Here is a 26,758-nt window from a genome sequence, read left to right as displayed (position 1 = left end):
GGACCCCCCCACCCCACCCCGGCTCTAAGCGTTCGGAACATTTTGTTCCAAATGCTGAGCAGCGGAGTACCCCTTTAAGTATTTTGGGATCCAAGGATTTTAATTTAAAAAAAAACTATATCTGAATCTGCTTAGCTCCTTCTGCTCTATAAGATAATGCCTGGGCAGAATGGACTGCATTTTCACTGTGACAGGTTCCCTGACTTAACTGACTAAACTCAGAATTGAAAAAATTTTTTATATTTGTAGAACCAAAAATAATAATATTGTTTTTCTTGAAAATTCTCCATTTAATAGTTTACATATAGAAATATATAATATTATCCCTATAGCCATACAATTTAATCTTGAAGAAAAATATACAGAGGGGCCAGCACTTCATTGGAAGCAGCTTTATTGAAGATACATCATACCATAAAAATGACAGTCAGTCAGACATGTTTCGAGCGCTTGCGCCCTTCCTCGGTCACCGAGGAAGAGCGCTTGTGCTCGAAACATGTCTGACTGACTGTCGTTTTTATGGTGTGATGTATCTTCAATAAAGCTGCTTCCAACAAAGTGCTGGCCCCTCTGTATATTTTTCTCCAATATTGGATGCCTTGCCGGGCACCGGTCCGAGCACCGTACATCAGGGAAGGTGAGCTGGATCATTCACTTGTTTGTTGCATATATAATCTACATTGAGTCTGTACAGTCCAGAACTACCTACAGATTTCTGCTGGTTGCTGTTAGTACCAGTCTGTCCTATGTTCTTATATAAGAGTTAGACTTCCTTGACCTTCTCCTCACCTGAATCTCTTCGATACTGTGTACAATGAACATATCCTGCAGATCTTCTGAAGCGCCATCCATCCAGTTGTTAAATGGAGCCGCTCTCTTGGCAAACTCCAGATACAGCTGATCAATGGTTTCCAAGAGCTTCTCTACACGCTGGGAAGAAACACCATCACTGTTAGTTTTTATTTCTTTACAGTTCCTTAGCATTAAGTTTATTTCTGGTTATTCTACCTCAAGAGCATCTCTCCTCTTTTGCGTGAGAGTACCAAGAGTGTCCCACTGGTCGCAGATTCCCTGGCAGCGGCTATTGACAGCGGCAGCATCATGGTAGTCAAGCTCACTGTGGAGGCACATTATATTATGGAGTATTATATGGTTTTCCTAAAGCAGTGCTCACAGACTTTGATCTTTTTTCCTCCACTTTAACCAATTTACTTCACAATTTAGTCATACAGTATATTTATAAACTGTAATGTATTTATCTTAACTCACTTCAGCTCCTGAGCAATGGCTGCAATCTGCTCCACACGGTCCTGGTGGGCAGCCAGGTCACTCTCAAAAGCCTCATGTTTGCGCACAAGGGCTCTGATTTCCATGAGAGAAGCTGATTCGTAATCTCTCTGAGACAGCAGTTCTTCCTTACCTGCACAGAACAAAAGCAGATGAGATATCAGAGGTAATGCATCAAGTCTTCAATATGGTCATGGCACTTATAGGGGTTGTCACCAGCCAGCCTAATAAAACAATAAAAGCTTTAACTCACCTCCCTTCCCCCCTTGTAGCCTCCAGTATCAGGGTTCCCATCACTGACCGCAGCGGTGTCCCGCCTTAGCCAGTCATTGGTGAGCGGCACTGTTAATTCCCCGGCTGCAGATGCTACGATCTACCGGCCATAGACAGAGCGCCCCAAAGGGAGCGAGGAAGGTGAGTTAAAGGTTTTGTTAGGCAGGATGGGAATATGTTAAATGTATGACACATCCCATCCCTATACATCAGTAGTGGACAACCAGCAGCCAACTACAGATTTTACATAATCAGCACTATTAAAGATGTTTTGCCATATATATATATATATATATATATATATATATATATATATATATATAGGGAAATCGATAGGGTCTAGTGATGAGAGTCGAACAGTTAGAGCCCCCAGTTCGAAGAAGAGAACATAAGATATTAATGGGAATCTGTCACCAGTTTATAGTGTCACTTAAAACGTACTTATCAGATCCCACTGAAAAGAAAAGAAAAACTGTTGTATGTTACTCAGTACCTCATCCTGATCATGTATATCTCTATCCACCATATTTAACAAAAAAAATTGCATATTAACACTTCTCAGTGTCTTTTCCATCTTGTCAAATGGAGGAGTCCTTCTCTTGCCTGCACTGTTAGATATAAAAATAAAAAAGATGCCTTAAAGGGGCCCTCCGCTGCTCAGCGTTTGGAACAAACATGTTCCGAACGCTGGAGCCAGCGCCTGGAGCTCGTGACGTCATAGCTTCACCCTCTCATGATGTCACACCTTGCCCCCTCAATGCAAGTCTATGGGAGGGGGCGTGACAGCCATCAAGCCCCCTCCCATAGACTTGCATTGAGGGGGTGGGGCGTGACATCATGAGGGTGTGTGGCTATGACGTCACAAGCTCTCGACACCGGCTCCAGCGTTCGGAACAGTTTGTTCAAAACGCTGAGCAGCAGAGTACCCCTTTAGGGTAATCTAATTGCATTAAATGGGTTATTTCCTCTCTGGTTCCATGCTGTACACACACACAATGATTATTGGAGATTGCCTGTACTCTACCACCAAAGACAATGGGGTGAGTGTATAGCTTATATCTTCCTAAATTAGTGCAAATGTTTAGTGCTAAAAGTACAGTGGTTTCCTATGTCATTCATGTGTATCATCCTTTGTCAGTCCTGTAATGCTGGGACTTGTAGTTTTGGAATAGTTGGAGGTACAGTGTTTGAATAACAGTTTTTTTGCAGCAGTGTTGCCTTCAGCTGTGTGCCTACAGCTTTTGCAAAAGTACAACTCCCAGCATGCCCAGACATCCTTTGGCTGTCCAAGCATGCTTGGAGTTGTAGTTTTGCAACAGCTGGAGGCACATGATTAGTAATACTCTGTGTTACAGCAGTGTTGGCTGCAGGCTGTGTTCCTCCTGCAGTCTTGTCAATCAGCCATCTCGTGTCCTTGACCCTTGGACACGCTAATGCTGCTGTGGGACTCATCAGTGTCCCAGGAGTTATGGGGACCCTAGGTAAGATTTTCAAAGGCAGTTTTCTTTAATAAAATGAATGTGGGGGGGGGGGGGGGGAATGTGTGCAGTATATTAGCAAAACTATTGTTTTGCCAAGATGTACAACATATAAATATTTTTTTTTTAATATTTGACAGTGCCCATTTAATTGTTAATATGCAGAAGTTTTCATATAATAACATTAGGCACAGAGCGAGCCAAGTGCTGTGTGAACCTTCAGTCCTCATATTCATGAACTGCTGGCTAAGTCACCTGCTGTTGATTGACAACTTTCTACCTATTATCTATGCAAATGTAAAATACTGAATATTAAAAAATAAGTAATACACCAATATAATCAGGTGTTTCACAACTGTATACTGCCCTGAGGGTTGCATAAACCTGACAACAGCCCATAGATTTAAATACGGTCCTCATAATATGGTAAGTGTACCACCTTCCTTTTATCCCCGCTACTCTCCTTAGACTTCTATGGGCAGCATGTATCTAGATCCTACAGTGAGCTGATAATCTATTGTAAAGCCAGTGGTTGGCATCCTCCAATATGTGGCTTGTCCCAGCACTCTGGGCCACGATTCCTCCTCTAGCTTTTCTTTTGTTTCCTTTGTGGCTGCACTTTCTGGTCTACCACATAGGGGCCTCATATGTACTGGCTGCACCTCAAAGGACCAGTGAGCGTATCTCTTGTGTCTTTCACCATTACCTATTTAAAGCTGATCCAACCACTTACCTGGGCCTGAGCAATAGTGTCATTTTCCCCTAGAGAATTTGTGTTATTCCTGATCTGTTAAAGGGGTACACCCGTGGAAAACTTTTTTTTTTAAATCAACTGGTGCCAGAAAGTTAAACAGATTTGTAAATCACTTCTATTAAAAAATCTTAATCCTTCCAGTACTTTTTAGGGGCTGTATACTAAAAAGAAATCCAAAAAGAAATGCATTTCCTGTGATGTCCTGACCACAGTGTTCTCTGCTGACCTCTGCTGACCATTTAAGAACTGTCCAGAGAAGAATATGTTTGCTATGGGGATTTTCTCCAGTTCCTAAAATGGACAGCAGAGATCAGCAGAGAGCACTGTGGTCAGGACATCACAGGAAATGCATTTCTTTTTTGATTGCTCTTTAGTATACAGCCCCTAAAAAGTACGGGAAGGATTAAGATTTTTTAATAGAAGTTATTTACAAATCTGTTTAACTTTCTGGCACCAGTTGATTTTTTAAAAAAAAGTTTTCCACGGGAGTACCCCTTTAAGCTGTTCTTGATCTGTGCATGTTTACCTGACGTCAGACTTCCACATCCTGGAATGGGATAAAGGGTAAAAACCTAGAGGATACTGAGACTCCGCTCCCAAGTTTGGCCCTAAGTCAATCTGGTTGGGTAACACAGCGGTTTCACACCCATTGGGGCATTCCATCTGTCTGTCTTGTCAAAGTTTTACCTGTATTGTCTGCTGTCAAGACGGATTTTAGCAGTAAATTGAGATTCTTCAAATGCATGCAATGTAGCATGTCACTGTATTTTTCCCAATAATTTCTTTACAGAATCTAAGAACTCAAAATTCAATTGTCAGCGATAATCTTCTCCATATGGATTGAGCAGTTGTCCACCTACCTCTGGTCCAGGACTCGTGTAGAGTGGCCTTCTGTCTAAACTTTTCGGCCAGATGCTCCAATCTCTCCAATCTCCTGATTTCTAGTAGAAGCCACTCTTCATAACCCTTCTCTACTTGCTCCAGACCTTTCCAGGCATTGGCAATATCCTGACACAAAATACATTAGTAAATTTTTCTTTCAAAAAAGTGCACATTATTGTATTTAATTTATCATTTTTTAACTGTAATAAAATAGGGAATACTATTCATCTATGATTAAGGCCCAGTAGGACAGAAACGCGTCAGTGGAGGAGGTTTTTCACCTCATGCTTGCCGGTGTGCACCTTGTTTGTATCTTATGGATTTTAAATGGATTTCCAATAAAGAAATGGTTTTACCATTGCTGTGAATCTTTGGACTTTTAAAATAGGGAATACACAATACCTCCAATTATTTGCTGCTCTATTATACTTACAGAAACCATCTTGCCCTCGGATGGCATGAAAGCAGGGCGGTTGCTGAGCCTCAGCTTGGTTTGCAGAGTGTTAAAGTTTATTTCCAGCTGGCACTTCTCCTGCACCCGGGGTGGCTTGTGAACTCTTCTGTAATCTCTGAAGTCCTCCAGTTTCTTTTGCATGGCGCCCATTGATTTTTCCGGGGTTCTGTTTTCAAGCCATGGGATAGTGCGGCGGATCCATTCCAGGAGCTAAAGAGTGTAATGAAAATGACAGTAAATATAACAATAGTGATCATGAATAGTAATAACAATGGATTTTTCCGGATTTAAAAAATAAATAAATAATAATTGTCAGCCATATGATAACATGGGCTCTTCTCTATAAGAAACATTAAAAAAAAAATTGAACTTGTTCAACTTAGAAAAAATTAAAAAGATGCCTTAACCCCTTAAGGACTCAGGATTTTTCAGTTTTTGCACTTTCGTTTTTTCCTCCTTACCTTTTAAAAATCATAACCCTTTCAATTTTCCACCTAAAAATCCATATTATGGCTTATTTTTTGCGTCGCCAATTCTACTTTGCAGTGACATCAGTCATTTTACCCAAAAATGCACGGCGAAACGGAAAAAAAAAATCATTGTGCGACAAAATCGAAGAAAAAACGCCATTTTATAACTTTTGGGGGCTTCCGTTTCTACGCAGTGCATATTTCGGTAAAAATTACACCTTATCATTATTCTGTAGGTCCATACGGTTAAAATGATACCCTACTTATATAGGTTTGATTTTGTCGCACTTCTGGAAAAAAATCATAACTACATGCAGGAAAATTTATACGTTTAAAAATGTCATCTTCTGACCCCTATAACTTTTTTATTTTTCCACGTATGGGGTGGTATGAAAACGCGCTTTTTTTTACTTTGGAATTTTTTTGCGCGTACGCCATTTTTTTTTTTTTACACTGTTTTATTTTTTTTATGGGAAAAGGGGGGTGATTCAAACTTTTATTAGGGAAGGGGTTAAATGACCTTTATTAACACTTTTTTTTTACTTTTCTTTTGCAGTGTTATAGGTCCCATAGGGACCTCAGGATCTCAGGCATGGAGCAGTCATTCGCCGATCGGACACCGAGGAGGCAGGTAAGGGCCCTCCCGGTGTCCTGTGAGCTGTTCGGGACGCCGCGATTTCACCGCGGCGGTCCCGAACAGCCCGACTGAGCAGCCGGGTCACTTTCACTTTCACTTTAGAAGCGGCGGTCAGCTTTGACCGCCGCTTCTAAAGGGTTAATACCGCACATCGCCGCGATCGGCGATGTGTGGTATTAGCCGCGGGTCCCGGCCGTTGATGAGCGCCGGGACCGACGCGATATGATGTGGGATCGCGGCGCGATCCCGCTTCATATCGCGGGAGCCGGCGCAGGACGTAAATATACGTCCTGCGTCGTTAAGGGGTTAAAGGGGCACTTCACTGCTCAGCGTTTGGAACAAACATGTTCCGAACGCTGGAGCCAGCGCCGGGAGCTCGTGACGTCATAGCTTCAACCTCTCATGACGTCACACCTTGCCACCTCAATGCAAGTCTATGGGAGGGGGCGTGACAGCCGTCAAGCCCCCTCCCATAGACTTGCATTGAGGGGGCGGTGCGTGACGTCATGAGGGGGCAGGGCTATGACGTCACGAGCTCTCGACACCGGCTCCAGCATTCGGAACGGTTTGTTCAAAACGCTGAGCAGCAGAGTATGCCTTTAGGGTAATCTAATTGCATTAAAGGGGTTATCCAGGAAAAACTTTTTTTATATATCAACTGGCTCCAGAAAGTTAAACAGATTTGTAAATTACTTTGATTAAAAAATCTTAATCCTTCCAGTAGTTACGAGCTTCTGAAGTTAAGGTTGTTCTTTTCTGTCTAAGTGCTCTCTGATGACACGGGTCTCGGGAACCGCCCAGTTTAGAAGAGGTTTGCTATGGGGATTTGCTTCTAAACTGGGCGGTTCCCGAGACACGTGTCATCAGAAAAGAACAACCTTAACATCAGAAGCTCATAAGTACAGAAAGGATAAAGATTTTTTTATGGAAGTAATTTACAAATCTGTTTAACTTTCTGGAGCCAGTTGATATATAAAAAAAAAAGTTTTTTTTTTCTGGAATACCCCTTTAAACAGATTTGTAAATGACTTCTATTAAAAAATCTTAATCCTTTCAGTGCTTATGAGCTTCTGAAGTTGAGTTGTTCTTTTCTGTCTAAGTGCTCTCTGATGACAAGTGTCTCGGGAACCACCCAGTTTAGAAGCAAATCCCCATAGCAAACCTCTTCTACTCTGTGCAGTTCCCAAGACAAGCAGAGATGTCAGCAGAGAGCACTGTTGCCAGACAGAAAACTCAACTTCAGCAGCTGAAAATTATTATTAAGATTTTTTTATAGAAGTCATTTACAAATCTGTTTAACTTTCTGGAGCCAGTTGATATAAAAAAAAAAAAGTTTTTTCGTGGAATACCCCTTTAAAATGCTTTAATTCTTTATGTGTGAAGGAAAGGCAACTCAGACATCAATAAAAAGGAAAGGATTCCAACAAGAACAAAATACTTAAATGGGCACTGTCACCTAGAAAAACTTTTGTCAAAGGGACAAGTTTTGATGATTAGGGGTTTCAGTGCTAAGACCCCCACCTATCAAGAAAACCAGCTGGGATAAGTGCAGCATTGTCCGCTCCCTGGTTCATAGCGATCTGTGCCTCGCTGCAACATAGACTTATAATGGAGCAGTGATACAAAGATCGGCAATGCCACGTTCTTCTCCCTGTTTAGGTCCCAACCGATCGCTAGAGCACATCTGGAAAAGAGCGCCCTAGCACGTCCTCCCCTGTCTCTGTGCCACGTGGAACAAACAAACTTACACTGTATGTCTATGGGACCCTCGATGACATTGAGCATTATAAATAATGTATAATTGAATAATGATTAATTGATTCAAGAAAGGTTGTCTTTTTTCAACCTACTTGATTAAAGGGGTACTCCAGTGAAAAACTTTTTTTTTTTTTTTTAAATCAACTGGTGCCAGAAAGTTAAACAGATTTGTAAATTAAAAGGAAGAAAAATGTGTATGTGCAGCTCACAATTACTAATACACACCGAGGTCAAACTAGGGCATGCACCTATACCTTAGTTGCAAAAAGGGAAAAACCAGAGACAAATACTTGTGCCCGGACCTTCTAGGTGAGTATAAATATACTAAATTTGGGTTTATAATTATAAAAATAATAGTGGGTCGTGCTTCAATAATAATGTGTTAATTTATTAAAATGACAATATAAAAAGTTACTCCTCACAGGGCCCTGTGTGGAGAACACATATAATACAGGCAATAGATATTAATGCATAAAAGATAATATATAATTATACCACTGGCATAAATAGTATTTTCTTGTGTGCAACCAGGAAACGCCTATTCTGGATAGGCAGATACCTATTGCACAAAACAAGCCACGTGCAAGGCTAAAAATAATACGCTAGTTAGGTGGCGGACTCAACTCCAATTTTGAACTTTTTGCATTCCTGTAGAGGATGTACTCGGTTTGTGAGGACACCCCCGTATGTTCAAAAGGGGGGTGCCCCACAAACTGACTCCATCCCTTACTATCTCACCTATTTTCTCTTATTTTTATTTTTTTTTATTTCCATTTTTCATTCTCATTTTATTTCCACTTTTATTTTGTATTTCCATTTTATTTTTATTTTTATCTTTATTTTTGTTTTATTTTTTTCTATTTTATTTTCTGTTAGTTGCTTACACATTCCTTCACACATTCTTATTCTTTCACTATAACTGTTGTATTATCAGATTCAATTTATTAGATCCTATTCACATTTACTCCTAATGCGTTTTCACATTATTCTTTATCTATAGATAATTTCACTGGTAAAAATAATCTTATTTATACAATTATTGATGTTCTTTCATATTTGTGAACAACATGTACTCATTATTACACGTATACATAGCTTTATATACAAATATTGCTCTCTAGGTAACTGATCCGATAATTCCATTTAGTGTTTTTATTATCACTTAGTAATTTGTTGATTTGTGGGATTCGTGCTCCTATAAAAAGACAAGTGTTTATGGCAAATTTTATGACTACTGAGGAAAGGGTTGCATTATATCACCCTGAAACGCGTCTAGTCTTGCATGCACTAGCCACTGGCATAAACGCTATCTATGAAACGCTATTTATGAATTGTGTCCGTGACCTTCTGTGGACTTCAGTGAATCCAGTCCAGCATATGTCCGGTCCAGCCTTTGCAAGGCCAACTCAGGTGCAGTGTTTCCAGCTTCAACACCTGCTGACGTCACACGCCGCCAACACGAGGTGAGCCCCTCGTATCCAGCGTGCAGTTCTCGGTCCCACACAGCCAGCATTGCAGCCCAGTGGTGAGAATTTCTCCATCCCCAGCGCTTGCCAGCGCCAACGGTCCTCCGGGAGCCTTTCTACCTCGGCACCTGCCAGCGCCAACAGCCCGTGATGACCATCACCGCTCCACACTAAGGACTCTGCCAGGCTATCTCTTTGTTACCATCTGGGACCGCCGCACAGAGGATCCAGTGCGCCTTACCATCCAGGCACTGCCACAATATTATCTGTTCACAGTGCGGACTGCCAGAGTTGTTACATAAGACCGGTAACATATTTGAATTGCTACAAACTGTCTAGCATAAAATAAGGACACTTTTTGTTTATACGTATTTGAATGTGGTAACCAGCCACCTAACTAGCGTATTATTTTTAGCCTCACACGTGGCTTGTTTTGTGCAATAGGTATGTGCCTATCCAGAATAGACGTTTCCTTGTTGCACACAAGAAAATACTATTTATGCCAGTGGTATAATTATATATTATCTTTTATGCATTAATATCTATTGCCTGTATTATATGTGTTCTCCACACAGGGCCCTGTGAGAAGTAACTTTTTATATTGTCATTTTAATAAATTAACGCATTATTATTGAAGCATGACCTCTATTATTTTTATAATTATAAACCCAAATTTTGTATATTTATACTCACCTAGAAGGTCCGGGCACAAGTATTTGTCTCAGATTTGTAAATTACTTCTATTAAAAACTCTTAATCCTTTCAGTACTTATTAGCTGCTGAATACTACAGTGGAAATTCTCTTCCGTTTGAAACACAGAGCTGTCTGCTGAATCACGAGCACAGTGCTCTCTGCTGACATCTCTGTCCATTTTAGGAACTGTCCAGATTTTGAGAAAATCCCCATAGCAAACAAATGCTGCCCTGGACAGTTCCTAAAATGGACAGAGATGTCAGCAGAGAGCACTGTGCTCGTGATGTCAGCAGAGAGCTCTGTGTTTCAAAAAGAAAATAATTTCCGCTGTAGCATTCAGCAGCTAATAAGTACTGGAAGGATTAAGATTTTTTTAATAGAAGTCATTTACAAATCTGTTTAACTTTCTGCCACCAGTTGATTTAAAAGAAAAAAGGTTTTCACCGGAGTACCCCTTTAACTATGTCGTTCTGGCAACCTATGGACACGGAACATCATTAATGTAAAGTCACTGGATTTTTTATTCTGTAACCATAATAAAGATATTAGAATGAGAATACAAAGGTAATAGTACTGTACTAGCGTGTTAAACTAACCTCACTTGCTAACTTTTCATATTCTTCCATCAACTTTTCATTTTCCTGGTTCACTGCAAGAACCTTACAGATCCTATTTGCTGCAGTCTCAGCCTGTGGAGGAAAAAAATGCATATATTTAGGTGAAAAGTTGAAATGCGCATAAACACGTTATTACAAGGGTATAATGCATTTTTTTATTATTACCTGTTCAGCTCCAGCAAATGCATGGTAGAAGCAGGACACGTATGTCATGATAGCCTTCTCATCTGGCTTGGGTGTATTCACAATATCTGAAGAAGAGAAGAAGAAATCATGCTTAGTGTTGTGCGCAGCAGTTTTATTCTACAACTTTACTTTTCATAAATCACACACCTTCTGCGTCCAACATTTTCGGAATATCCAGGAACTTTTCTGCGACCTCAAAGGCGGTGTTCAGGTTACCAATGGGGTCATCCTAGAGGGATTGTCAACAGACATATTTCATGGAATAATAAATGTGCAGAATAATGTATCAACATTCAGAAAATGTAGATCATCTCCACAGGGGTACACGCACATGGCATTAATCCTTTCCACACCGAGTTCCTACAGATCTGTGATCTGGTTTATGGAGCCTTCATGATGCAATATATTCGCTCCTAGAAGCAAGGCATGATGCAACAGGGGCCCCTGCCTCTTCTTAAAGGGGTATTCCGGGCAAAAACTTTTTATCCCCTATCCAATGTCTGATCACGGTGGGGCCCACTGCTGGGACCCCTGTGATCTCCCTGCGGGTGCTGAATCTCCAGTTTGGGAAACCTCCAGGTTTCCGGGACTGGGGACGTGACGTCACGCCTCCTCCATGACGTCACGCCTCCTCCATTCATGTCTATGGGAGGGGGCGTGACATGAATGGAGGGGGCGTGGCGTGACGTCACGTCCCTAGTTCCGGAGGTTTCCGAAACTAGAGATGCAGTCCCCGCATAGTATGCGGGTGCTGCAGGGAGATCGCGGAGGGTCCCAGCAGCAGCACCCCCCCCCGATGATCAGACATCTTATCCACTATCCTTTGGATAGGGCATAAAAAGTTTTTGCCCGGAATACCCCTTAAACTATTGGCAGGGGTGATGGGAGTTGGAACCCCACTGATCTAATATTTATAGGCTATCAATTTTATAAGGTATAAGGTTAATCTATATATAATGTTGTTACTTTGTAAATACACTGCATTCATTTGCTAGATCAATGTATCAATGTAACACACACGTAAATGTTTCCACTCACTGATTTGAACACATCGGATATAACCATTTTTTTTAGTAGTGAAGTAGTGGAGACTTAAGGGGGTTGTCTGTGGTATCACTTGGCTCCCTTCACTTTAATGGGGTACTCCGCCCCTAGACATCTTATCCCCTATCCAAAGGATAGGGGATAACATATCTGGTTGCGGCGGTCCCGCTGCTGGGGACCCCCACCATCTCGGCTGTGGCACCCCAGTCATCCGGTGCAAGAAGCGAACTTCGCTCTGTGCTGGATGACTGGCGATGTAGGGCGGAGGCTCGTGGCATCATGGCCATGCCCCTCAATGCAAGTCTATGGGAGGGTGCATGACGGCCGTCATGCCCCCTTCCATGGACTTGCATTGAGGGGGCGTGGCCATGACATCACGTGCCTACAGCACTGAACTCGACGCTCTAAACGAATGCCGGGTGCAGCACAGAGATCGCGGGTCCCCCGCGCTCAGACATCTTATTCCCTATCCTTTAAATATGGGATAAGATGTCTAGGGGCAGAGTACTGCTTTAATTTATTGGGAGCTGCAATACCCCATCAAACCTGAGGACAGATGTGGTGCTGTTTTGGGCAGAAATCAGCTCTGTTTCACTAATTGCAAATAACCCCTTTTAGGGTAGGGTCACACATACTGTATACCGCTATGGATTCTGCTATGAGCAGATGTGTGTGTGCTTGTAGCAGAATCTGCAGCTGATTGCCTGTAGTGTGAATTACGCTTCAGATACGGTATGTGTGACCCTACCCCTAAAGGCAATATGTCAGCTGTGTTAGCTGGTAAAAGCTGCAGACACCATTGGATAACTGTTAGGGTACAAAAACAAATGGCGCCTTTCCTGGAGCTGATGGTGGATACCAAACTTATAAATTCCCTTTTTATATCCCATCCAAGTGTCAAGGAGATGGAGCCAAGTTGCTTAAGTGCCACAGCCTGTAACACTCCTTCACTCATCCTCACCTCCCAGCCAATCTTTGCCTGACATACAAAGACCTGTTAAGGAGGGGCTAGGAGGTGAGGGTAAGTGAGGAGGCATGCCAGACTGTGGCACTTGGGCATTTCAGCTCTGCCTCCTCGACACTTGGCTGGGAAATCAAAAGGCAATTTTATACATATGGCAATTTGTCTAGAGGGAACATGTTTTTTTATTTTTTTATTTACAGAGGTTCTTTTCCCTTATACTGATTAGTGCAGTTGGAGCTTTCTGTACCTTTCTCAGTTTGGAGTAGTCAATGAGGTCAGGCCTGTGTCTATGGATGAGAGCGCACAGTGCAAGGCCATCCTTCCAGCTTTACAAGAGAGAAGAACAAGTAAAAATGAATAATTATGAATATGTTCTTAGGGCAGATTACTTAACCAGAGTATATAAGTAATTATATATGTAATTTATTAAAGGGGTTATCCAGGAATCGAAAAACAGAGCTTATTCCTTTCAAAAACCGCTCCCTCTCTGCCTTCAGGTTGGGTGTGGTCTTACAACATGGCTCCATTTACTTCAATGGAACTGAGCTGCAGAACCACACCCAACCTGGAGACAGACTAGACATGTGCAGAACCAAAAATTTCGTTTTTTTCATTTGTTCGTTTTCGTTTTTTTAAAATTTTCGGTTCTGTGAATATTCGGAATGCTGTGCATTCGTCATATTCGGTTTTCGGATGCATCCGCGAAAATGTTTTTTCGTTTTCGGATGCATTCGTTAAAAACAACCAATGCATTCGTTTATTCAGATTTTTGGTTCTGCACAGGTCTAGTGATCCCTCAACATACGATGGTAATTCGTATGTTGAGGGATTCGTGCAATGTAAAAAAGTAAAGTCCTACTCACCTGTCCCCGCTGCTCCCGATGGTGTCCCCGGGCCTCCGCTGGGCTCTCCTAGTCCTCTTCGGTACTCCGCTGGGCTCTGCTGGGCTCTCCTGGTCTTCTCCGGTCCTCCGTTGTCTGCCGCAAGGCCTTACTGGGCCTCCGTAGCGACGTCATCACGTCGCTGCCGCACGCCGTTCCTATTGGATGACGGGACGGCGTGCGCGACGGTGTCATGACGACGTCAGAGGGAGACCCGTATGAAGGCCCCGGACCAGCCCAGGACCCACCGGAGGAAGGCCCGGAGCAGCGCGGAAAGGTGAGTGAACCTGCCCGGGCTGCTTCAACTGCTATCCGGCAGCAGCTTAAGCATTATGCACTGCCGGATAGCAGTTGATGCATGGCCCCGACATTCGGTATACTGATAACGAATGCATTTGTTGTTCATTAACATGCATATTCGTTATGCGTTAGTTAACGAATGCATTCGTTAACTGTATATTCGTATGCTTTTTTGGGATTTTGTAATTTTTTTTTCGTGCATTCTTTTCGTAACGAACATCCGAAAACGGGAAAATTCGTTTCGTTCCGTGTTCGTTACGAAACGAATTGCACATGTCTAAGACAGACAGGGAGCGGTTTTTGAACGAAATAAGCTCTGTTTTTCAATTCCCGGATAACCTCTTTAAGCTTTCACTTGGAAAGGGTTAGAACTTCACAAGGTTATTACAAGTAAATTTGATCTGTGTTAAAACCCAGCCGATTGTTAGATAAAGCCATGGGAAATGCTCGGCTAAGCACTTTATACCCCATCTGCAGGTGACGATCTCCACTGTAAGTCTATGGAGCCAGTTTTGGGACAGGAAGAGCACCGAGCTGGAGAGTGAAGCACTTAGCCAAGTGCTTCTCCTGGCTCTATCTCATAATCTAAATACATTTTTGTTAACTGTTAATCCCTAACGCATGGATGATTTTTGTATACAAAAATATACTGAACTCAAAAATGCTTTTAATAATGATGTAGAAAAGTTGTCATCATCCTAATGGTTGTATATACTGTTTTCAAGGTAATATGTGGTCCAGAAAAATCTAATGGAATGTATAAATGAATTACCATAATATTAAATATGTTTGGAAACCATAATAGTAATAAAATGATATCAGTATATAATAAATAATAATATTAGTAATAAATATTTAGTTATATAGCAACAACAAATTACACAGCACAATTCAGAGGGTACAAATAAGGACAAAAATGAAACATTACAATAATACACACTGATTATTCAAACAAAAGGTTATAATTCATAGTATATCATCACAATATATTTTATATGTGGTCAAGTCCTGATTTTACAATACAGTGATCCCTCAACTTACAATGGCCTCAACATACAATAGTTTCAACATACAATGGTCTTTTCTGGACCATTGTAAGTTGAAACCAGACTCAACATACAAGGCTACAGACAAGTCCAGAACTGTGAAACGTGTCAATGGCCGGAAGAACCGACCAATCAGAATTGGCATTTTACTGGTAAAACCCCTGTATTACTGAAGCGTATGCACTGACTGGTGTCTGGTAGCGCCTCCCTACAGTACAGGGAGGTATTACATGTTCTGTACTACTCTTTACCTGTATTACTGAAGTGTATGCACTGACTGGTGTCTGGTAGTGCCCCTTACAGTACAGGGAGGTATTACATGTTCTGTACACTTTACCTTACCACAGTTACCTGCTTCTCTGGACACCAGGTAAGGGCGTCTCCATGTTACTTTTTTAGGACACTGCATGTACTGCACAGGACCCCAAAGAGGCTCCTATCCTCTACATAGACCAGTGTTTCCCAAGCAGGGTGCCCCCAGCTGTTGCAAAACTACAACTCCCAGCATGCCCGGACAGCCTTTGGCTGTCGGGGCATGCTGGGAGTTGTAGTTTTGCAACAGCTGGAGGCACCCTGCTTGGGAAACACTGACATAGACAATGATTACAGCTCCCAGCAGATCTTTCTTATTTTTATATGTAAGGACTTGCTTTATCTATATTAGTTATCTACTTATTTTTCTTTAATCCTCACTTTTTCCTATTTTTAGATTACATTTTGGTGCCTTTAGAACCAATTACCAGGTTTCCATAGAGTTCTGGTCTCAACATACAATGGTTTCAACATACAATGGTCATCCTGGAACCAATTAATTTTGTAACTTGAGGGACCACTGTATTAAATAAAACTACTTGATGTCTATTGTGCTACCATAATATCTGACACATATCTGAGGACCAAAAGCCCTGAAGTGAATGCTGACCATGAATGTGTGGTACGCCTCGGGGGTTGTAGGGTAGTTGGGGTGTTGCTGTTCTGAATAATAAAGGCTGTTGTTAACCCTTGTCACTCGTGACGCCAGGGTGAGGGTTAAATACTGTGATGGTGCTAGGGCCTATCGCCACCCTTCCCAAAAGCGATAGGTGAGTGCGTAACAAATGGACTGTCCACAAACACTGTTTAACTGAAAACTTGCAAGAACTTTTACTGAAGATTTTCTGTAGCAGGCAATATCAATAACAGTCCAGATAACAGAGTCTATTTACAGTTGAGCAGTGATTGACGGTTGGGATCAGATAAGCTCAATTTAGCTTTTAAAAGATTCCGTAGCATAGATCAGCTGGATTTAGGAGTGCATTTAGGTCCAGTGATCTTGCGGAGAGTAGCGGGGAATTGTAGAAGTACAACTGCTTTGGTATAGGCCGAGGCCGCAAGGCTTTGGCCTAGTAAACGTACTTGAAAGTTGCGGAGGTCCTACCTCGTTCAGTGACAGCAACCCAAGAGAGCAAATAATGGCCGCAGCTTCCTTATATGGGCGGGGCTGAGCCGTTTGGGATTGGTCCATAACAACTGTCACTCACCGTTACACATTGTGGGTGAACACATGACACAAGAACCACCTAAGGTCCTTCAACATACCATAGAGTTCTGAGTAACGGGTCACATGACCTAAGGTCCTGCGAAACCAAATAAATGAGTAATGCAATATACATATTTACAATGATAATTTTTTAAAAAAATATTAACTTACTAAGGGGTGACTAGGGACTAACTAGGGAAGCGGACCCCCACAGTCCTAGGGACTCTGATTTTGGGGACCACCTCACCAAGGCACAGTATGAGATACGGTGCCGGGACACCACAAATGTCCCTCAGGATTGTTCTCTATTTACTGACATGTGTAGTATATATTAGTGCTGGCACTTATAATATGCTGTGTTTTAGGGTTTATTAGGCTGTGACTATTTCAGGGTATTTTACTTGTTTTCCTCCATCCTTGATATAAAGGGAATCATGTTAACTGCACTGCGGGGTAAAAATAGTTGTCCTGACTGATGTCAGCAGATGCTCTCTCTAGTTCTCTGTCATAAGCAGATTCCACAGGGGGCTGCTGGGATATGGCTGAGCTTATTACGGCAACCAAAGTCACACAACCTAAGGACAGGAATGGAAAGCTGTCTTTGATCCTGGGTATTTGGAAAGTAGAATGTGTGAAGAATTTAGAGTCTTGGCACCTTGTAAATCTGTCGCTCTGTATAGTGAGGTAAATATCCGTAGAATTACTCACAATTTGATTTTACTAGTTAAAACCATGATTGGGTCCAAAAAGTGAAGAAAGAGAATTCATAAGTAAAGGGGTGATTGCAAGAATAAAAATGATCCCTTATCCACTTATATGGGCGAGCGTGCATTCTGCAGCTCCATTCACTTAAAGGGGTACTCCTCCCCTAGACATGTTATCCCCTAGCCAAAAGAAAGGGGATAACATATCTGATCGCGGGGGAGCCGGCCACTTCTATGATCATGACGTCACACCACTCCCCCACCATTTATGTCTGTGGGGGGGGGGGCGTGATGGCTAGTACACAGCCGTCACACCTCCTCCCATAGACATGAATGGAGGGGGCGTGGCGGCTGTGATTGCCAGTCATTCGGCACAGTGCAGAGTTTGCTCCGTGCACCGGACTGGGGGCTGTGGCAGAGAATCCGGGGGTCCCCAGCAGCTAGACCTCCGACATCAGACATTTTATCCCCTATCCAAAGGATAAAATGTCTAGCGGCGGAGTACCCCTTTGAGAGCCAGTTGACCTCCATTCTCATGATTGGCACTTGTGGTTGGACACCTACCAATCAGCTAGCTATGTCCTATCCTGTGGACCTATTCAACATTTTTGTGTTAAGATAACCCCTTGAAAAGCCATGTTTATACAACATGGAGTTTCCCCTTGGCCGTGGATTTTTCCAAAAACTCTGCAGCCAAAATTTGAAGTAGAATTTTTGATTTCTGCCACGGATCTTCATATAGATAAACCCCGCTGTAATTCAATGGAACTAATCCACAAGATTTGCAGTGCATGCTGTGGATTTTAATGTCTAAGAATAGTTTTCACATTTATATAACAAATTAGCAGAAAAAGGAGTGAAGAATGCAGTGTGATCATCTTCATTTTTTTTTTCATTATCTTTTTTAAGAGCCGAGGTTCTCGCTCACAAGTCACGCAAGTGCAAGCAAAAAGTGCAAAGCGCGTTCACACAAAAACCATGCACTAGGATGCTCCATCGCAAGCCCTTCTCCGAAAGAAGTGTGAGAAAGAAGTAAAAAAGGTTTAAAAAAGGTTGAGGCGCTCTCTTATGTGTAGTGGGGAAGTGGTTGGGGCAGTTGTGCAGCTCGAAACCCCTATCCGTATCCACAAAGGGTACGGAAACAATGGAAACAGGAAAAGGAGAAGAAAAAGGGGGTTATGAACGAGCGCTACTGCTTTTAAGAAAAGGATTCAGGATGCCACTGTAGCACAGGACAGTTTATTATGGTTCAAAGCGATAGGACAACGCGTTTTGGCACGCCATCCTAGCACAACACAGGCTACAGGACGTCATACATTAATTGTTTTGTGGACCTGAAGAAGGCACATGCTAGTGCCGAAACGCGTTGTCCTATCGCTTTGAACCATAATAAACTGTCCAGTGCTACAGCGGCATCCTGAATCCTTTTCTTAAAAGCAGTAGCGCTCGTTCATAACCCCCTTTTTCTTCTCGTTTTTCTTTCTCTGAAAGAAGGGTAGCCCCCCCCCCCCCCCCCAGTAAACCAAACCATTCACCTCAGAGCCAAAAGGCACCTGCAAGGTCCCAGGTACAATGTCCCATTTCGCCGAAGCTACTCAGGGACCAAAAGTGCTCCTGGCAAACAACTAGGCCTCTGCCAGGTTGTCACCAAGGAGCCAGTAAAACTGGTTCGGCATCCCTGCTGAAGCGGGGAAACCTGGGGCATGGTAGGGAGGTGAGGAACCTAAAGGCCACACACACCTCCCCTAGACTGGTAAGAGGGACACCCAGAAAGGCTACCGCTCCCCGACAAATCCTATTGTACATCCTAATTCAATGGTTTACCTGCCATAGAGGCGGACTATGCGACTGCTATCGGGCCCTTGGAAAAGGCAACCAGCCCTAGCTGTCCCATTCCCTTTTGCTACTGAGAAGAAGAATATGCAAAGCAGCTCATTAATATGCCACCGGGCCAGGTAATGTTTCCTGTGTGTCACTATGGAGTCTTGATTCGATCTTGTTTAGATTTGCCCTGTTTAGAGAAACTGCATTATAGGCAAACAGAGGGTAGGGTATTTAAAGGGGTTATCCAGGAAAAAACTTTTATATATATATATCAACTGGCTCCAGAAAGTTAAACAGATTTGTAAATTACTTCTATTAAAAAATCTTAATCCTTTCAGTACTTATGAGCTTCTGAAGTTAAGGTTGTTCTTTTCTGTCTAAGTGCTCTCTGATGACACCTGTCTCGGGAACCGCCCAGTTTAGAAGCAAATCCCCATAGCAAACCTCTTCTAAACTGGGCGGTTCCCGAGACACGTGTCATCAGAGAGCACTTAGACAGAAAAGAACCACCTTAACTTCAGAAGCTCATAAGTGCTGAAAGGATTAAGATTTTTTAATAGAAGTAATTTGCAAATCTGTTTAACTTTCTGGAGCCAGTTGATATATATATATATATATATATAAAAAAAATTTTTCCTGGATAACCCCTTTAAAAGGGAATACAAACAGTCCCAGTTGTAGGTATCGAAGCTGTGTACCACATTAAGGGGATTCTACTCTTTAAAATGGAAATCTTCTGAAAGTTATACCTTTTATTTAAGATTTCATTGCTGATCAACAACATGCACTTTTATCAAATGATAATATTCAGCAAGATCTTTAGATGAAGGTTTCGATTGCTGTATGACTAAAGTTTTTACAATGGGCAGCCAAAAAACACCAACTCTTATCACAGCGTCCGAGTCCACACTATAATGTATGTGTAATGTGAGCAGCAGCAAAGGGCCCTAAGGATAAGGGGGCCATTGCTACCTAGAAAACTAGATAAGCTTCTGAATTTCTGTTAGATTACTTGCAAGGACTATTATTCCATTCCATGTCTTACAATACAGTGGTCCCTCAACATACGATGGTAATCCGTTCCAAACGGACCATCGTTTGTTGAAACCATCGTATGTTGAGGGATCCGTGCAATGCAAAGTATAGGACAGTGGACTACAACCTGCGGACCTCCAGATGTTGCAAAACTACAACACCCAGCATGCCCGGACAGCCAACGGCTGTCCGGGCATGCTGGGAGTTGTAGTTTTGCAACATCTGGAGGTCCGCCGGTTGAAGACCACTGGTAGAGGAAGTTGTACTCACCTGTCCCCGCCGCTCTGGACCGTCACCGCTCGTCACCGCTGCCCTGGATGTCGCCCTCCATCGCTGTTGCCGCGTCCCCGGGGTGTCCCCGACCGTCCGGCAAGGCCTCTGCTTCCCCGGCATCCTCGCTCTCCGTCGCCGCCATCACGTCGTTACACACGCGGCTCCTATTGGATGACGGGACGGCGTGGGCAGCGACGTGATGACGACAATGGAGAGCGCCGACGATGCAGGGGATCCCGAAGAGGACACGCCGTAGCCCCGAGGACAGGTAAGAGACCCTCACTGGAGCACACGGGGCACCGTAAACGGCTATCCGGTGGCAGCTGAAGCAGTCTGCGCTGCCGGATAGCCGTTTATGCGATGGCCCCGACATACAAAAGCATCGTATGTTGATGCTGCCTTCAACATGCGATGGCCTCTGAGAGCTCTATGTCGGGCCACCGTAGGTCGGGGGTCCCTGTATCTGGTGGATTGGCTCACTGATAAGGGATTTTCTATAGCTAGTATTCCCCTGTGATAAAGTAAGCAGTTGGAATACGACAGGCCCTTTACTGTTATTGCAATGAACCCCTCTGCTGTTGGGGTCTTCTCTAGTTCTGGCTAAAATGATACACGCACCACTTGTTTCCTCTTGAAAGGTTCATCTTGCTGCCAAATGTTCTTTCATCTTACAATACCTGATGTGGAAGTTCTGCACGTTGACATTCCTGTAGGGAGCGGTCTTCCTTTGACACCAGAGGAGCAATCCTTCCTTAGCCGATGTTTCTGAGCAAGGACAATATATTATTTTACATTATGAAGACATGAAAAAGGGGGTTCAATCTAAGAATTATTGAGGTTAGACAAAACCCAAGCTGCATGAGTTTTAAAGGGGTACTCCACTGGAAAATATGTTTTTTAATTAGCTGGTGCCAGAAAGTTAAACAGATTTGTAAATTACTTCTATTAAAAAAATCTTAATCCTTCCAGTAGTTATCAGCTGCTGTATACTACAGAGGAAGTTCTTTTCTGTCTGACCACAGTGCTCTCTGCCGACATCTCTGTCCATTTTAGGAACTGTCCAGAGTAGAAGCAAATCCCCAGAGAAAAAGCCTATCATGCTTTGGACAGTTCCTGACATAGACAGAGGTGTCAGCAGAGAGCACTGAAAGGAAATTCAAAAAGAAAAGAATTTCCTGTGGATCATACAGCAGCTGATAAGTACTGGAAAGATTAAGATTTTTTTTATAGAAGTAAATTACAAATCTGGTACAAAAAGACAAAACGTAGGTGCACTCACCACTCAACGGACACTGTAGCGTGTAGGGGTCAGGTTCACCGGGAGCTGGGACTCAGCGACGGGGCAGGAAGTATGGCACTCAGAGGCTACGCCGGCAGTTTCGCACGTGAGTGCGTGCTTCGTCCGGCCTCGACGAGGCCGGACGAAGCACGCACTCACGTGCGCAACTGCCGGCGTAGCCTCTGAGCGCCATACTTCCTGTGCCGTCGCTGAGTCCCAGCTCCTGGTGAACCGGACCCCTACACCCTACAGTCTCCGTTGAGTGGTGAGTGCACCTACGTTTTGTCTTTTTGTACCTTTTTGATACTTTACACTTGTGTGTGTGCACCCCGCAGGAGACACGAAGATAGGTACGAGGTTTGGTCACGTTACAGTTCAGGTGATATATGCCCTTAGTGTGCTCTCCCCTTTCTTGCCTATTCTTGCCTGTTTAATTTTCTAGCACCAGTTGATTTAAAAACATTTTTTCCATTGGAGTACCCCTTTAATGGCCATGAGTCTTAGCAGACATGGGTCTGAAGAGGTAATGATTTTTCTTGAGGAGAGCACCATAAATTTGTGTGGAGAATTATAGGCCATTCATGCTCCACTGAGAATTGTCATAAGAAGGATATGCAAAGCAGTTCTATAGCACCACATTTTGGAGATAGCTTTGTGGTGGCCCAGTACGGGATGGTGTTTACTCGTACCCTTCTCCTGCCCTGTCAGGCAGAGTCCCTTTATGTCCCCAGGGCCCCCTGCAGTGTTATTCCCTATGTACATATGTTATATGTTAAATATGTTTCTTTAATTACTGTGACCATGTGCTTGTTACCCAGGAGGCACTAGTGACCAAGTGACCCCTCAAGTGACCTATGGGTTCTTTGCTAGACACCCCTATAAATCCAGTGGTGGAGCTACAATCTCTCTCTCCCAGCATTCTTGCTCCTGCTGAGGTCCAGTGCAGTCATCTCATTGTGTGTGTCCAGAGAATTGGAGGCCTCAAGCCTAAAATCGGCAGCCACAAAGTCATCTCAAGTAAGCTCAAAGTCATCTTCATGTCAATTGTCAAGTAAGTCAAGTCAAGTCTTCTATATAGTCACCGTGGCCTGCACTAAAGTGTCTCTACATACTGCAAGTCCCAGCAAGCCTGAGAGGTCTCCCTGTGTCACTTGTCACCTCCTTCTAGAGAGAGGGAGGAAGGCGCCTCATGTGCGGGATCAGCAGGTCTTGTTAGTGGGGGAAGGTAATTCCCAAGCCGCTTACCAGAGTTGGTTGTGCGCCCACACACAACAAGGTAAAGCATAGAATGAATATATGTGTTGGTCCACTGCAGCCCTCCTGGGTGGAAGTAGAATCAAAACAGAATGACCGTAAATTCAGGAGTTAGTCCGGCGCAGAGAGGAACCATCAGGGAGCCAGATAAAATCAATGGATTTATTAGATGCAACGCGTTTCGCTGCGCATGCGCAGCTTCATCAGGCCTGATGAAGCTGCGCATGCACAGCGAAACACGTTGCATCTAATAAATCCATTGATTTTATCTAGCTCCCTGATGGTTCCTCTCTGCGCCGGACTAACTCCTGAATTTACGGTCATTCTGTTTTGATTCTACTTGTCACCTCCTTGGGATATTGTCTGCACTGCAAAGACTATATCATCTGTCTACCCTCAGTAAAGCTACCCTTGTCCGTAACTTGGCGTCTATGTCTTCATTGCCCCCGTGCCTAGCCCAGGACCAGCGTTATTACCTTCGGGTGGTTAAGGCTAAACCACGCCCTGGTGTCACAACAAGAAGGGGTTACATTGCACCCCCACACGCCACAGCTTTCCCTACAACTCAGTTTGCTCTCCCTTAAGAAACCTAAGAACATGACTGGGGATTTAATAAGCCAAGCCAAAAAACTTCCCAGAAGGAAAAGTTACCCATCTGTACACAGCAGTCTCAGGGGTCTTGCCTCTTATCAGTACAGAGCAGGGTGCTGGTTAGCTTAACAGAGGCCTTTGTCATGAGTCCAAAAGGAAAATGGCTGTCCTCGACAGATGAGTCCCATTCCTTCTAGATGAAGTTTTCTGCCTTGGCTATTTATATCCAATCATGTTGTATGGCTTTTTAAAGGAGCACTAACTTGACCTGAAGGTAAACTACCTCCAAAAGGTGGTATTAGAGAATAGTGTTGCTTGCGAATATTCGCAATTCGAATTTTATTCGCGAATTTGCGAATATTCGCGAATATAGCACTATATATTCGCAATTATGAATATTTTTTTTTTCTTCACAGTACACATCACAGTGATCATCCCTCTCTGCTTCCAGCTTGTGTGGTGTAAAGAAGGCTCTAATACTACTGTGTGAGACTGGCGTATGAATTTTCGCATATGCGAAAATTTGCATATGTGAATTTTCGCTCATGCTAATTTTTGCATATGCTAATTTTCACATATGCTAATTTTCTCATATGCGAATTTTCGCTTATGTAAATTTCACATATGCTAATTGTCGCATATGCGAAAATCTACGCGAATATTACGAATATGCGAATTTAGCGAATATATGACGAATATTCGTCCATATATTCGCAAAATATCGCAAATTCGAATATGGCCTATGCCGCTCAACACTATAATAGAGAACTGCTTTGCATATCATAGCAGACATGAAAAGAACAACAAATAGAAATGTATACTAGTCTGTACTATTGCTCAGGCAGCATGTATTTTACTCACTAAGAGCAGTGATACAAGTGAAGCTTACTTGATTTAACCTCATAGCCCACAGAAATATATAGTTCACAATAAAAGACTATATAAAATAGTGTAATATAAGCAAATAAACTGTTCCAACTGTTACCTTCAACGGAAATGTCCTGAATAGCAAAACGCAGAATAATAGTCCAAATCATACCCAAGGTCATCTTCAAATTTCCATCAACAATTTCTATTAAAAAAAAGAAGAAGACACATTTTATTAGTATATAAAGCTATAGGCTTAAAGGGGTACTCCGCTGCTCAGCGTTTGGAAAAAACTGTTCCGAACGCTGGAGCGCCGGGAGCTGGTGACGTCATAGCCCCGCCCCTTCATGATGTCATGTCCCGCCCCCTCAATGCCTGATGAAGCTGCGTGTTTGCAGTGAAACACGTTGCATCTTGGGATTAAACCACCTTCCTTAACCTGGTCTCCTGCTGAGTTTCTCCTGCGCCTCGTGGAGCCGGCTCTATCTTTCCTTGGAACTATACCATCCGGAGGGCAGCGGATCACTCACTTTCTTCACCTGTATACCATTGTTGTGTATGTTGTTACACAACAATTTGGGGTGAGCAGCTTTCATGCCTAGCCTTCACATTTATCTATATCTCTTTTAATTCACCATGCAGCGCTCTTTTATCTGCCTTTAGATCCTGCTCATGGGAGAAACCTACCACAAGGAGACAGACTGAAGCTGCATCTTATAGGAAAAAACTAAGACTTTATAGAGTCACTCAAGGGGCAAAAGTTCTATGTCCATGTTTATTGCTTTCTGCAATTAGGTAAGACTCAGAACAGAGGTAGCGCCGTGTGATGTGACTGCCTCCTCTGCTTCTGCAAAGTCAGATGCATCATGGGAAATGTAAGCTGTATTAGGAGAGCCATATTAGAGAGGAAGAAGGAAGATGGCAGACAACCAATACAAAATACCCATTGCATTATCCTTTAACAATAACCTAATTTGCACTTAAAGACAATAAATACATGAGTGAAGGAATGAATGAATTTATAAATAAACTATTAAATAGTTATTTAATATACAAATATATAATATTTCTGGAGTTCTTATAGATTAGAGAGTCATACCGTATATACTTGAGTGTAAGCCGACCCGAATATAAGCCGAGGCCCCTAATTTCACCCCAAAAACCAAGGAAAAGTTATTGACTCGACTATAAGCCTATAAGCCTAGGGTGGGAAATACATCACCCCCCCCCCCCCCGTCATCATCCAGACCCCCGTCATCATCCCTCCCCCCTTCATCATCATCGCCTGTCAATTCCTTCATCAGTGGTCTTCAACCTGGTAACCTCCAGATGTTGCAAAACTACAACTTCTGGGAGTTGTAGTTTTGAAACCTCTGGAGGTCCGCAGGTTGAAGACCACTGTGGCTTTCGTCATCATCGAGACCCCCCCCCCCCCTTTAGTTTTCTACTCACCTCCCCTCGGTTTGAAGGAAGGGTGAGCTGGTCCGGGCCATCTATGCTGCAGGGACCGTCCGGTGGGGAGGGTTAGTCGTTCCGGGCTGTCCATCTTCACCGGGAGGCCCTCTTCTCCGCGCTCCGGGCCCAGCCCCGGACTAGTGACTTTGCCTTGACGACGACGCACAGGGATGTTCATGAGCATGCTGCGAATGAACATCCTTGTGCTGCGTCGTCAAGGCAACTAACCCTCCCCACCAGACGGTCCATGCTGCATAGATGGCCCGGCCCAGCTCGCCATTCCTTCCCACCAAGGGGAGGTGAGTACAAAACTAAAGGGGGGGGGTCGGATGATGACGAAGGCCGCAGTGGTCTTCAACCTGCAGACCTCCAGAGGTTTCAAAACTACAACTCCCAGCATGCACGGACAGCTGATGGCTCGCCGGTTGAAGACCACTGAGAAGGGATTGACAGGCAGAGAGTTCACTCAAGTATAAGCCGAGGGGGGCGTTTTCAGCAGCTTATACTCGAGTGTATACGGTAACCTTTATTTTACCTTGGACAGAGGACTAGGGTTGAGGAGTAAAAATGAGTTAGGCCGGTTTGACACATCCTAATTTTTGCACTGAATTCTGCATGAAAATTCTGCATGAATTTATAGCCAATACAGTTCAATAGGATTCGGTTGTCCCATTCGCACAGCAGAATTTCCGCTGCAGGAATTCCATTGAAGTGGATGGGCAATTCATTTCTGAGAATTTACTGCAGATTTTTCATGCAGAATTTC

General features: G+C 43.2%; 1 protein-coding gene across 5 annotated transcripts in view; it reads right to left on the bottom strand.

Annotated features, from left to right (window-relative positions):
- Nucleotides 1–26,758, bottom strand: part of ACTN3 (actinin alpha 3) — a 92,270-nt gene that overhangs the window by 15,703 nt on the left and 49,809 nt on the right. For all 5 annotated transcript variants that reach the window (XM_056527374.1, XM_056527375.1, XM_056527376.1 and 2 more), the window contains 11 exons: nt 24,656–24,742; nt 21,224–21,311; nt 13,212–13,290; nt 11,104–11,185; nt 10,936–11,021; nt 10,750–10,842; nt 5,108–5,338; nt 4,653–4,800; nt 1,270–1,420; nt 1,009–1,117; nt 790–930 (listed from right to left, as the gene is read on the bottom strand). In XM_056527374.1, the coding sequence (XP_056383349.1) occupies nt 790–930; nt 1,009–1,117; nt 1,270–1,420; nt 4,653–4,800; nt 5,108–5,338; nt 10,750–10,842; nt 10,936–11,021; nt 11,104–11,185; nt 13,212–13,290; nt 21,224–21,311; nt 24,656–24,742 (1,295 nt within the window). The remainder of the gene's footprint in view (nt 1–789; nt 931–1,008; nt 1,118–1,269; nt 1,421–4,652; nt 4,801–5,107; nt 5,339–10,749; nt 10,843–10,935; nt 11,022–11,103; nt 11,186–13,211; nt 13,291–21,223; nt 21,312–24,655; nt 24,743–26,758) is intronic.

Source organism: Hyla sarda, chromosome 6 (genome assembly GCF_029499605.1).
Source record: "Hyla sarda isolate aHylSar1 chromosome 6, aHylSar1.hap1, whole genome shotgun sequence".
Taxonomy (NCBI): Eukaryota; Metazoa; Chordata; class Amphibia; order Anura; family Hylidae; genus Hyla; species Hyla sarda.
The sequence above is the reverse complement of the archived record's forward strand: the minus strand, read 5'-3'. Positions and strand labels throughout refer to the sequence as shown.